Source organism: Phoenix dactylifera, chromosome 4, assembly GCF_009389715.1.
Source record: "Phoenix dactylifera cultivar Barhee BC4 chromosome 4, palm_55x_up_171113_PBpolish2nd_filt_p, whole genome shotgun sequence".
Classification (NCBI taxonomy): domain Eukaryota; kingdom Viridiplantae; phylum Streptophyta; class Magnoliopsida; order Arecales; family Arecaceae; genus Phoenix; species Phoenix dactylifera.
In genome coordinates this window covers 24552226-24564347 of record NC_052395.1, presented here as the reverse complement: position 1 = coordinate 24564347, position 12122 = coordinate 24552226, and the positions used below count along the sequence as shown (strand labels likewise).

At 40.0% G+C, this 12122-nt stretch overlaps 1 protein-coding gene across 4 annotated transcripts in view; it reads left to right on the top strand.

Moving 5' to 3' along the window:
• LOC103723110 (protein disulfide isomerase-like 5-4) overlaps positions 1–12122 on the top strand; it is a 32757-nt gene that overhangs the window by 19917 nt on the left and 718 nt on the right. For 3 of the 4 annotated variants that reach the window (XM_039125938.1, XM_039125939.1, XM_039125941.1), the window contains 4 exons: positions 8622–8678; positions 9642–9708; positions 9886–10032; positions 11591–11818. In XM_039125938.1, coding sequence (XP_038981866.1) covers positions 8622–8678; positions 9642–9708; positions 9886–10032; positions 11591–11818 — 499 coding nt within the window. The remainder of the gene's footprint in view (positions 1–8621; positions 8679–9641; positions 9709–9885; positions 10033–11590; positions 11819–12122) is intronic. The other variant, XM_039125940.1, reaches the window with a different exon arrangement.

Genomic DNA, 12122 nt, shown 5'->3' with positions numbered 1-12122 from the left:
GTGCTTGGTGGATCTCAGATATAGGTCAACGGGGGATTTTACAGAAAAATTTCAAACGGCTCTACTCGTTCACCGCCGTGATTTCAGCGGCGGTTGCGCGGGTTCATCAGCCATTCAAATGGCTGCCGCGGATCTCGCCCCCGTTATGCTCGAGAAGGTGCAGCCGGGGATTCTGGCCTCTCCTTCGGCTTGGGCCTCACATTCTCCCCCCTTAAATAAAATTTCGTCCTCGAAATTTACATACCTGTGACTTTGAAGAGTTGCGGATGCCTCGCACGCATGTCATCCTCAAGCTTCCAAGTCGCCTCTCTTTCTGAATGATTGCTCCATTGTACTTTCACATAGGGGATGGTGCACCACCTCAAAACTTGCTCCTTGCGATCGATAATACGTAAAGAAAATTCTTCATAAGTCAAATTTTCGTCAATTTGCAATGGCTCATACTGTACCACATGACTGGGATCCGAGACATACTTTCTCAGTAAGGAAACATGAAAAGCATTGTGTACTTTAGATAGCCCAGGTGGCAAGGCTAATCTGTAAGCAACCTCTCCAACTCTGTCCAGAATCTCAAAGGGCCCGATGTAGCGAGGACTTAGTTTACTATGTCTTCCAAATCTCATGATATCTTTCGAGGGTGAAATCTTTAAGAAAACAAAATCACCTGCTTGAAATTCTCCTCTCCTCTTTTTATCTGCCCAACTCTTCTGTCTATCCTGAGCTGCCTTGAGTCTTTCCTTGATCAACAAGATTTTCTTCCTGGCATTCTGCACTAATTCTGAACCCAATAACTTCTTTTCTCCGACATCATCCCAATGCAGAGGAGACTTGCACTTCCTCCCATAAAGAGCTTCATATGGTGCCATCTTGATGCTAGAATGATAACTATTATTATAGGCAAACTTCACCAAGGCTATATGATTATCCCAGCAACCTCCAAGATCAACTGTACATGTTCTCAACATATCCTCTAAGGTCTGGATCGTCCTTTCTGACTGACCATCGGTCTGAGGGTGATAAGCAGTGCTGAGCCTGAATTTAGTACCCATGGCATCTTGAAAACTTCTCCAGAATCTAGATACAAATCGTGGGTCCCGATCAGATACAATGCTCACCTATACCCCATGTAGGCGCACGATCTCATCAATGTACCTCTGCGCCAGCCTATCAAGTGAAGTGCCAACCCTAAAGGGTAAAAAGTGAGCTGACTTTGTGAGGCGATCAACAATCACCCACACTGCATCATTTTTCTTGACTGTCTTAGGAAGCCCAATAACGAAGTCCATGGTGATGTGTTCCCATTTCCATTCTGGTATCTCCAATGGCTCTAACAATCCGGCAGGTCTTTGGTGTTCAGCTTTCACTTGCTGACATACCAAGCACCGAGCTACAAACTCGGCTATCTCTCTTTTCATACCATTCCACCAAAAATGTTCCCTTAGATCACTATACATCTTAGTGCTACCAAGATGAATAGAGAAATAGGATTGGTGAGCTTCCTCCAAAATCTTTCTTCAAGTCAGCATCTTTAGGTACACATAGTCTACTCCCAAATCGTAGAGTACCATCTAGGTGCATCCTGAATTCGGGTCGCGACCCTCTTTCTGCATCTTTCTTGAGCTGACACATCTGTGCATCTGTTTGTTGGGCAGCTTTTATTTTCTCTATCAAGGTGGGTTGTACCATCAAACTAGCCAGCATGTTCCCAGCATCCTTGGTAGTCACCTTAATCTGCATCATGTGGAGATCTTTCAAAATTTGCTTTTGAGTAGTGAGCAAAGCTATTGTGCCCACTGCTGACTTCCTACTGAGGGCATCTGCCACCACATTAGCCTTTCCCGGATGATACTTAATATTTAGATCATAATCTTTCAGTAGTTCGAGCCATCTGCTCTGCCTCATGTTTAACTCTTTCTGGGTAAATATATACTTCAAGCTTTTGTGATCAGTAAATATCTCACATGGCTCCCCATACAGATAGTGTCGCCAAATTTTTAAAGCGAAGACTACCGCTGCCAATTTCAAATCATGCGTCGGATAGTTCTGCTCATGGGGCTTCAACTGTCTAGAGGCATAAGCCACTACTTTATCATTTTGCATCAGTGCACAGCCCAATCCTTTCTTGGAGACATCACTATAAATGGTGAAACCCCCAGTATTAGACGGCAGAGTAAGAACAGGAGCAGACACTAACCTTTGCTTTAACTCTTGAAAGCTTCGTTCACAATCCTCGCCTCCTTCAAACTTTGCTCGTTTCTGGGTTAAACGAGTCAAAGGAGTAGCTATCCGGGAAAACCTTTCCACAAATCTTCTATAGTACCCAGCCAAACCCAAGAAGCTTCTAATCTCAGTCACATTTGTAGGATTTGTAGGATGAGGCCAGTCCACCACTGCTTCTATTTTCTTTGGGTCCACTGATACCCTTCTTTGGAAATCACATGCCCAAGGAATGCAATGTTGTCCAGCCAAAACTCGCATTTGCTCAATTTGGCATAGTGCTTCTTCTCCCGAAGAGTTTGCAACACCTTTCTCAAGTGATCTTCATGTTCTTCCTTACTCTTAGAATAGACCAATATGTCATCTATGAAAACAATAACAAATTGGTCCAAATATTGTTTGAAGGCCCTGTTCATCAAGTCCATAAAGGCAGCAGGTGCATTGGTTAGTCCAAAAGACAACCAAAAATTTGTAATGGCCATACCTGGTTCGAAATGCAGTCTTAGGCACATCCTCAGCTCTTATTTTTAATTGATGATAACCGGATCGCAAATCTATCTTGGAGAAGACTTGGGCACCTTGCAGCTGATCAAATAAGTCATCAATGCGGGGCAAAGGGTATTTGTTCTTCACTGTCACCTTGTTCAGCTCTCGATAATCAATACACAGCCGAATACTTCCATCCTTCTTCTTTACAAATAGTACAGGAGCCCCCCATGGAGAAACACTCGGACGGATGAATTTCTTCTCTAGAAGCTTCTGTAGCTGAACTTTCAATTCTCTCAGCTCCGCATGGGCCATCCGGTAAGGAGCCTTAGAGATTGGTCCAACACCCGGTATGAGATTAATTTGGAAATCAATTTCTCGATCAGGAGGTAGCCCAGGTAGCTCCTCTGAAAAAACATCTGGATATTCCCTCACAACAGGAATATCATCCAGTCCTGATTCTTTTTGAGTGTCCACAACATAGGCTAGATAGGCCTGACACCCCTTTTCTAGTGCCTTCCTTGCACTCATAGCAGAAATAATATGCAAAAAGGGCTTCATGGTGGGTGCATCACCTTGGTAGAAGAATTTCAGTTCATCAGGTATCTGGAACACTACCTTTTTGCCATAGCAGTCAATATGAGCATGATACTCGGACAGCCAGTTCATCCCGAGAATCACATCAAAGTCATGTATATCTAATTGTATCAAGTCTGCTATCAATTCTCTATCTCCTATCTGAATTATGCAGTTCTTAAAGATAGAATCAACCACTACTGTTTTCTTAAGAGTAGCAGCAACATATAGTGGCTCATCTAGCTTATCATGTATGCGATTCAAAGAGACAGAAAACTTGGAGGATATAAAGGAATGAGTAGAGCCAGAATCAAACAATGCATAAGCATCTACAGTATTAATGGGAATCATACCTGCCACCACTTCGTCGCTGGCACTAGCATCCTGCTGTGTTAGTGCGAAAACCCGTGCACCACCCTTCTATCTTTGATCAGCAGGTCTGGCAGGTCTAGAGTCATTCTCCTTTCTATTCGGACAGTCACGTGCTATGTGCCCCGGCTGCCCACAAATGAAGCAAGCTCCTGCTTTCTTTAGACAAGGTCCAGCATGAAATTTATTACAGTAGTAACAAGCTTCAAATCTCTTCTTATTTGAAGGGCCTTCATAGTCTCTTGGTTGTTTAATCTGATTCCCTGATATCCTAGGCTTCTTCTGGCCACCTCTTTCTCTTTCTGATCTAATCAGTTCAGCTTCAACCTTCAGAGCCCTGTCCAGTACATCCCTGTAACTATTAAAAATTAGAACTGACAACCGGGATCGAATCCCGTATCTCAAGCCTTGCTCAAATCTGTTGGCCTTGCTTTGATCATCCTCCATAAGTCGAGGACAGAACCGGCCTAATTCATTGAACTTGTTGGCATATTCCAACACCGTCATGTTCTCTGACTGCCTCAAAGATAGGAACTCATTCTCCTTTGATAGCCTCACTGACTTAGGAAAGTACTGATCATAGAATATATCCTTAAATTCATCCCAAGTCAGTTGTTCATCATCACCCTCGAATGTAGCTTGCATGGTCGTCCACCAAAACTTGGCATTTCCTTTAAGCATGGGTATCGCCAGTCTGATCTTGACATCTTCGGAAAATTGTAGTGCATCAAACATTTCTTCTATTTTTCGAATCCAAGTCTCGGCAGCTAAATAATCAGCTCCACCATCAAACATAGGAGGATTCAGCCTCCGGAACCTCTCATAGCAAGAGTCCATACGTTGTGCAGGTCGGACAGTGGCTTGCACCTGCTGTTGCATCTGTTGTTGTATCAGTTGTTGCATCTGTTGTTGCTGCTGAAGGAGCTGAGTCATCACCTGACATACTCCAGCAAAATCTGTTTGGGTAGCGGTCGCGGTAGGAGCTGACTCAACTAGTTGGCTAGTAGTTCTCCGAGAGGGTGCTCTTGTCCCTCTCCTTCTAGCTGCAATATTCCTCAAAACTTGTTCCTCTCTGTTCCTCATTTTTACCTATTAGAAAGCCAACGTTTATTAGTTTCCATAATTGAGCAACAGTAGGATTATAAAAAAAATCTATCTACTTTTGTTTAACTAGCTAGACCCAACTAAATGAGACGTAACCATCTATTACTAGACTCTAAGTGTGCCCATTACCAAGTTCTAACTTCTATCCCTGATCAAACCTATTGCTCTGATACCACTCAATGTCACGCCCCGGATCCGGACATGATTTTTTTTTTCTTGCGTCCCAGATCCGATTCATGACATGGCCGTGCTATTGTAGGTTGCTGCCCACAATAACACGAAGCCCACGATAACAATTTTATTTCATGAAATTAAACCTGATCAAATTTATTGACAAATCATAAAGAAGCGAATACAGAGCATCTAAATCAAATACTTGAGTTTGCAATATTACAACCCAAACTTATTAACAAAGATAGTTCTAAGAGTCCCTATAACTATGCTTCAACTCCAATTTTCATTTACTCTTCCCCGCTCCTAATCGCCTTAATTATCTGAAATAAATAAAAGGAAACAACAGGAGAGGTATGAGCTTGTGGCTCAGTAAGTAACCATGTACTATCTTATTAGATCAAGCATAATTTTTCTCATGCCAATGCATTATTTGAAGAATTTAACAGCAAAATAAAGCATTTCATAGATAATTTATTCAAAACAAGTTATAAAGCAAAATATGCTCCAACCATGCAAGTTCATAAACATGATAATGCAAGTCATATAAAAAAATGTTGCCATTCATCCATACTTTATAAATCTTACTCTCAAACGGATGTGCTGCTTTGTTCACTATAATCCCGTGACAGGGCTCGTATCCGTAGTCGATGATGTTTATAACTTATTCATATTCGTTACCAACTTTAACCTGTTGGCAGAGGGCCATATTCGTTGGATGCTAGCTCCAGGGGGTCGACTGACCTCTATTTCTAGAGGTGGGCATAGCTATCTGAGAGTTCATAAATCATTCTTCTTTTTCACAAATCATACTTTCATATATTGATTGAAAAATGACGAATGGCATCATAATGTATTAAATTCATGATTATGCCACAAATATCATTTTTCATGCAATTTATCATAACCATAATTCATCGTAATGTATAAAATTCATGATCATGCCACAAATCTCATTTTCATGCAATTTATTATAACCATAATTTATACTCAAATATTCTTGAAGGATGCATTTTAGTCAAACTCATGAATCTCATGCAATCATATGCTTGATCCTACTTTCAAGAAAATACATCATACCAAATATATTTTTTCATTATTTTATTCTTACAATTAAACAATGATTTTAAATTAATAAGATCAGTGCCAGGGTTACTTACCTTGATTCGCTCACGAATCTCTAGAACCAGATGACAACTTTACTGTACCTATCATCATCATAGAGGACAGATTATCATTTTCTATTTTAATTTATTTATTTATTGTTATTTCATTTCATTTAAATACATCTATTACCTTAATTCTCTATTTATTTCATTATATATTTCTTATTATTATTTATTATTATTTTTCCTTTACTTTCTTTTTTTTTCTTTCTTTCTTCTTTTCTTCTTTTTCCTCTCCTCCCGAAACTTCCCCTCTTCTTCATTCCCGAAGCTTCCCCTCCTCTTCTTCTTCTTCTTCTTCTTCTTCTTCTTTTTCTCCTTCCCTCTTTCTTCTCCCGTAAGGGGAGATCGGGCTCGAGAGGGCCGAGCAGCAACCGGCGATGCCCCCTCGGCCGGCTGGCGACACCCGCGGTGCCTGCGGCACCCACGGTTGCGGCCGTGGCCGCACCCGCGGTCCGCGGCTGCAGCCGTGGCCGAACTGGCGGCCCGCGGCCGGCGTTCCCCGGCCTCCGGCGCCCGCAGTCGCAGGCCGTGCCTGCGGCCCGCGGCCGGCGTTCCCTGGCCTTCGGCGCCGCAGTCGCAGGCCGCGCCTGCGGCCGGCATTCCCTGTTCTCCAGCGCCGCAGTCGTAGGCCGCGCCTGCGGCCGGCGCCCACGGTAAGTCCCTTCCCTTTTTTTTCCTTTCTTTCTTCTTTCTTTCTTTCTTTCTTCTTCTGTTCACCCAGGGAAAGAGGCGAGAGTCGCCCTCTTTGTCCCACCAGAAGGGAGAAAGGGAAGGACTCCGACCCGACTGCATCCCCCTCCGATGACTGGCGGTGGTTGCGGCCGAAGCCAGACGATACCTGTGACCGAGAGCCGGCAAGCTGACGATCACAGATACGCCTTTTTCTCCTCTTCTTCTCTTCTTGTATTTCATTATCATAAGGTAGGAAGGATATAGGGTTGAGGCTTACCTTGCTACGAAGAGAAGCTGCGGCTACTTTCTTCGGCGGCACTGATGCGAGCTCCAAACCCTAGTAGCGGAGGAGGGAAAGGGGTTAGAGGCAGAGTAGGGTGGAGAAGGAGAAGTGCTTGGTGGATCTCAGATACAGGTCAACGGGGGATTTTACAGAAAAATTTCAAACGGCTCTACTCGTTCACCGCCGTGATTTCAGCGGCGGCTGCGCGGGTTCATCGGCCATTCAAATGGCCGCCGCGGATCTCTCCCCCGTTATGCTCGAGAAGGTGCAGCCGGGGATTCCGGCCTCTCCTTCGGCTTGGGCCTCACAGTATACATTTTGAAACATGCTACTGCTGATGATTGCAATCTAATCCACAAACTATCATGTTATAGGGTAGCCAAATTCTTAACAATGATAGGTAACTAATTTTTGCATGACTTACCAGTTTTGTCATTCTTATTATTTCATAATTAATAATTTTTAAAAATATTTTATGTTTGATATGCATTGTGTTTAGTGAATTGATAAATTTTATCAATGTTTGTTGTCTAATAGGGTACTACACCATGCTGACTTGTCATGCATTATGGTGATATGCAGAAATATAGGCTAACACAACCCGGCTGTCAATTATAGGGGCCGATACATGTACAGACCCATGTCACTAACCTTGTGAAGGGGTATTCACCGTATGACATAAAATCATACTGACCGTTGTATTTAGTAACACCTTTTATCAATGTTAGACAGGAAACCTAGCGCTTTATGTCAATAAAAGACTGACAATAGTCCTAAAGTGTGCTAGAAGAAATAATATGCTTACAAATTTAATCATTTGTTGAAGTAAGAATTACCATGCCGTTCAGTCTACAGGGAAATGTCAATTTTCAGATAGTCTGATTTTATTGTGCAATATGCTGCATACTGTTGACTGTCTAGAAATGCCCTATTTTAAAATCAAGTCGTCTTAGAGATATGTTTTTCTTATGCCCCTCATCCGCACCTCCCCAACAGAAAAAAAAAAAGCAAAGAAAGAAAACCCACCCACCCCATTTTGAATAAGTTATTATGATCTGATTGAATACCTATGCAAATATTCAATATAAATTTAATCTATTTATTGTAGGTTAATTAGCCTTTTCTTTTCTAAAAAAAGAATTTAATTTGGAATGCCTAAAGGAAAAGGAAAGGAAATTTTTTAGAAGAAAGAAGACGAGAGAAGAGCAGAGAATAAAAGAATAAACAAAAACAACAAGAACGAATGTAAGATGATAGTTCAAAAAGAAACTATGAAATTGTTAGATAAAAATTACATAGAAAGTTTCTTTTCAAAAGTCTGGTACTTTTCATCTCATTGTAAAACTTTAGAACATTTATTTAATCTCCTGAATCAAGAGATTGTTTTTTATTTATGACAATGCTCCATATCTTCTATGAATAAAAGTTGGATTTTGCAATCCACAAACATTAAAATGATTATGCAATAGCATGTTATTGTAGAAGTTTCTTTCCAAGTTGCTTTATAAGTTCGGTCGTTGTATCGTTCTTCTTGTTGAAGATTGAGCTGATTTGGTTATTTGAAATTTGTGCAGGCATCATATCCAGGGCTACCCATCTATTCGCATTTTCCGCAGGGGGAATGATATTAAGTAAGCTGGAAACTAAGCAAAACTTGCCATTTCTTTTGATGAGTTTTGATCTAATAACGTGTAGTTTTATTACTTATGTCTTCTCCTTTAAATAAAAATTGCAGTTCATATCTATGTGAGACTCATCATGCCTCTCCAAGCAACTCTTCTGAGAAGTCTTTAGTGTCTTATATTATTAGTCCAGTAATAATCAAGATGCCAGTTTTATCCTATTGCTGTTCTGTTATTTAAAATTTTGAGCTACATTGCTACTCTTTTGAGCCCTCTTCATATTGCTTAGTAATTTATATCACTGTTTCTTGAAAGGTAATTTGCATAATAGGTCTCCCAAAAATAAGGGTTCAATGTAACAGGTATCAGGGAGAGAATATTATTTAGTTTTAGTCATACATTGAATTATCTTAAGCATGCTCAAATTCTATATGTTTCTTTTCGACCCTCCTTTAGCACGACCATCTATTTTGATCCCTTAAATGGAGGAATATTTAGCCTGAGATATTTTTCTTTTTTAATATGCCTCACCTCTGCTTCTAGAACTCCTATTGTTTGAAAAGAAATTGTGCTAAAATTCCTCTATGTGAGCCTTATGCAACATAGATATTTAAAAATCCTATTAATGAAGGAAGAAACAAGTGAGCATTGAGTAAATACTTGACGTTACGGGCAACCTAGTCCTCTGAGCTTCGTGCATAAGTAAAATTTGCCTGCAAATTTGTTTTATGTACTTTTGATATGTTTAAAATTGTCTTAGTTGCTTTTAATTGTTGTCGTTCATGCTTATAAAATTTCAAGTACTACATTTTCTACGAGGCTGAATTAGCTTTTTTTGATGTTGTCAATTAACTTCTGCTGTCTTCCATTTTCCTGGGCTAGCAAGTAGTCTTTTAGAATGTTAATGGTCATGTTGTTATATCTTATTTGCTGTTTATTAAATAACTGTGATTACTATATCATCTGCCACAGGGAAAATCATGGCCACCATGAACATGAATCTTATTATGGAGAACGGGACACAGAAAGTTTAGTTGTGGTATGCTTATTGTTTCGATTTAAATTTGATGTGCAGTAATTAATCATCGGCACTGTCATTGCACATCATTGCCTTATAGTGTACTCGTCTATCATAAGAGTTAGGCATATGCATTGTCACTTTATTTGTTAGCCCTGTTAACTGGTTTAACTGCTTGTTTGGAGTTCTTAATTTTAGGCAATGGAAACTCTGGTTGCACCTGTTCCAAGAGAGTTCCATAAACTAGCATTGGATGACAAATCTGGTCAAACCATCGATACAGCAAAACGGCCTGCGCCATTGACTAGTGGGTGTAGAATAGAAGGTTTTGTGCTTGTCAAAAAGGTAAAATAAGCTTCTGCATTGAATTCATTCACCATTTTGAGTTTGCAGAATCTTCTATATATGTCTTAGAAAAACAATACTATGGGCTGTTCGGGATATAATTTCAGAAATGAAAATTGTATAATATGTGCCAGAATGATCTGTAGATGATTTAATGTCTTCTTAATTTAGATATTCTGGTATATTTGACTAGAACCATTAAACCTTTTCTCATCTAGGTACGATGCTGTTCTCTGTGATGAAACTAACAGTTCCACTCACAAAGATGCGATGCATTGACATCAAGTGTCATGCAACTGTTGATTTTTGTGATAAAAATGTTCAGTATGGTAAGCATGGCATTTAATTTGTTATCTGGAAGACTAATGTGATGATTTAGCAAATATATAAATTCTTCCTTGTTAAATTAATTATTCCCTTGTTCCGTATACATTTTACTTAGGTGTACTAAACTGGCAGATTGTTATATATTTGCTTTCTCAAGCTCAAAAGAGGTTGCGAAAGACATGAGCAGACCAACAAAAATGAGGGAGAATTAGAGGCATTCAGATTATGTTAAATGCATAAAGAATGAGATTGCTGGAGTACCTAATATGAACAACTCTTATTAATTACGTTATTAGAATTAAAGAGGCCACACCTAGGATAGAAAGAGGTAAGGTCTGGCGGATGGAACAAAATGGTGACTTGTTGCCGTGTTCTATTTAATGAGATCAAAAACTAGTATGATGTTAGCTGTCTGCCTCTTCATGATATTTTTTGCATTAGATTGACACGAGTGGTAGCATTGGTTTTCTAGTGTTGTGCTTCTTCCTTCTCATAAGCTCCTCAAACCCTATTATCAATTAGTACTTGTATTATATATGTCCTCCCTCCTTTTTTACATGTCTATTTATTAAATGAAGGAGCATCCATAGACCTGTTTCTAGAGATAGTGCATCAACAACGCCATTGCAGAGATGGTGCTTCAGCATTACACAAAACAATCTTTACACCACCAATTGGCAAGTTAATATATGCGTGCATGCATGTTGGCCTAACCAATTGGTATTTAGAATTTTTGAATTTCAGTACTTTCACTACCTATGCACACCATCCTATTGTTCCATACCAGTGTATGGCTTCCCCAACCCAGAATCTTGATTTCGGTCTTCTCAGCTTTACGAAGCGATAATAGGATGTTCTTTGAGGCTCAAATAATTTGTCAGTTCTTTGGCATTTCCAAACCTAGAGCACATTGCCTTCGAACATCTCCTGTCTGAAGAGGGAATTGGACTATGCTTACCTTATATTGAAAGAGGACAAATACCGAAATAGGATCTGAAGGACCAGATGTTAGTAATGTATGATGAAACGTGATTACTAAATCCAGCTTAGATTACTTGGGTGAAGCTTGTTGGGTATATGTTTATCTGGGTATCACCATCTGTTTCATTACAAATCTAGGGTGTTTGTTGTTGGCTTGAATATGTCAGTGATCAACTTGAATAAACCATGGAATTTACTTGTTTGTTTGCAAGAAGTGTATAATTTTTTTTCCTGTTTCCTGATTATGCAGGTTCCAGGTAGCCTTGTCATCTCAGCCCGCTCTGGAGCGCACTCCTTTGATCCATCTCAAATAAATGTCTCGCATGTCATTTCACAATTTTCATTTGGTAAGAAGCTCACCCCACAGATGCTGTCTGAAGCGAAGAGGCTATCACCCTATGTTGGTGGAAGCCATGATCGATTAACAGGTCGATCATACATCACTAATCATGCTGATGATGTTAATGCAAATGTTACTGTAAGTCTCGGAACCATTTTTATGTACTTAAAATTTTTTGATTGATCAGATACCTTGTTACTGTTTGATGCTCCATCATGATATCAGTAGTTGACGCTTAGTTTAGCATTAGCAGCACGAACACCAAGCCATAACTTATTTTCGAGGAATTGGACAGGAAGTGAAATATTGACTTCCTATATTTACACTGTTTTGATGTTTCTAATGATAATCACCTGTCAGATAGCAATGAACAGGAGTTACCTATTTGTACCATGCCGATTATGAAATAGAGGCTGTGAAGAGAGATCTAAATGTACCCTCT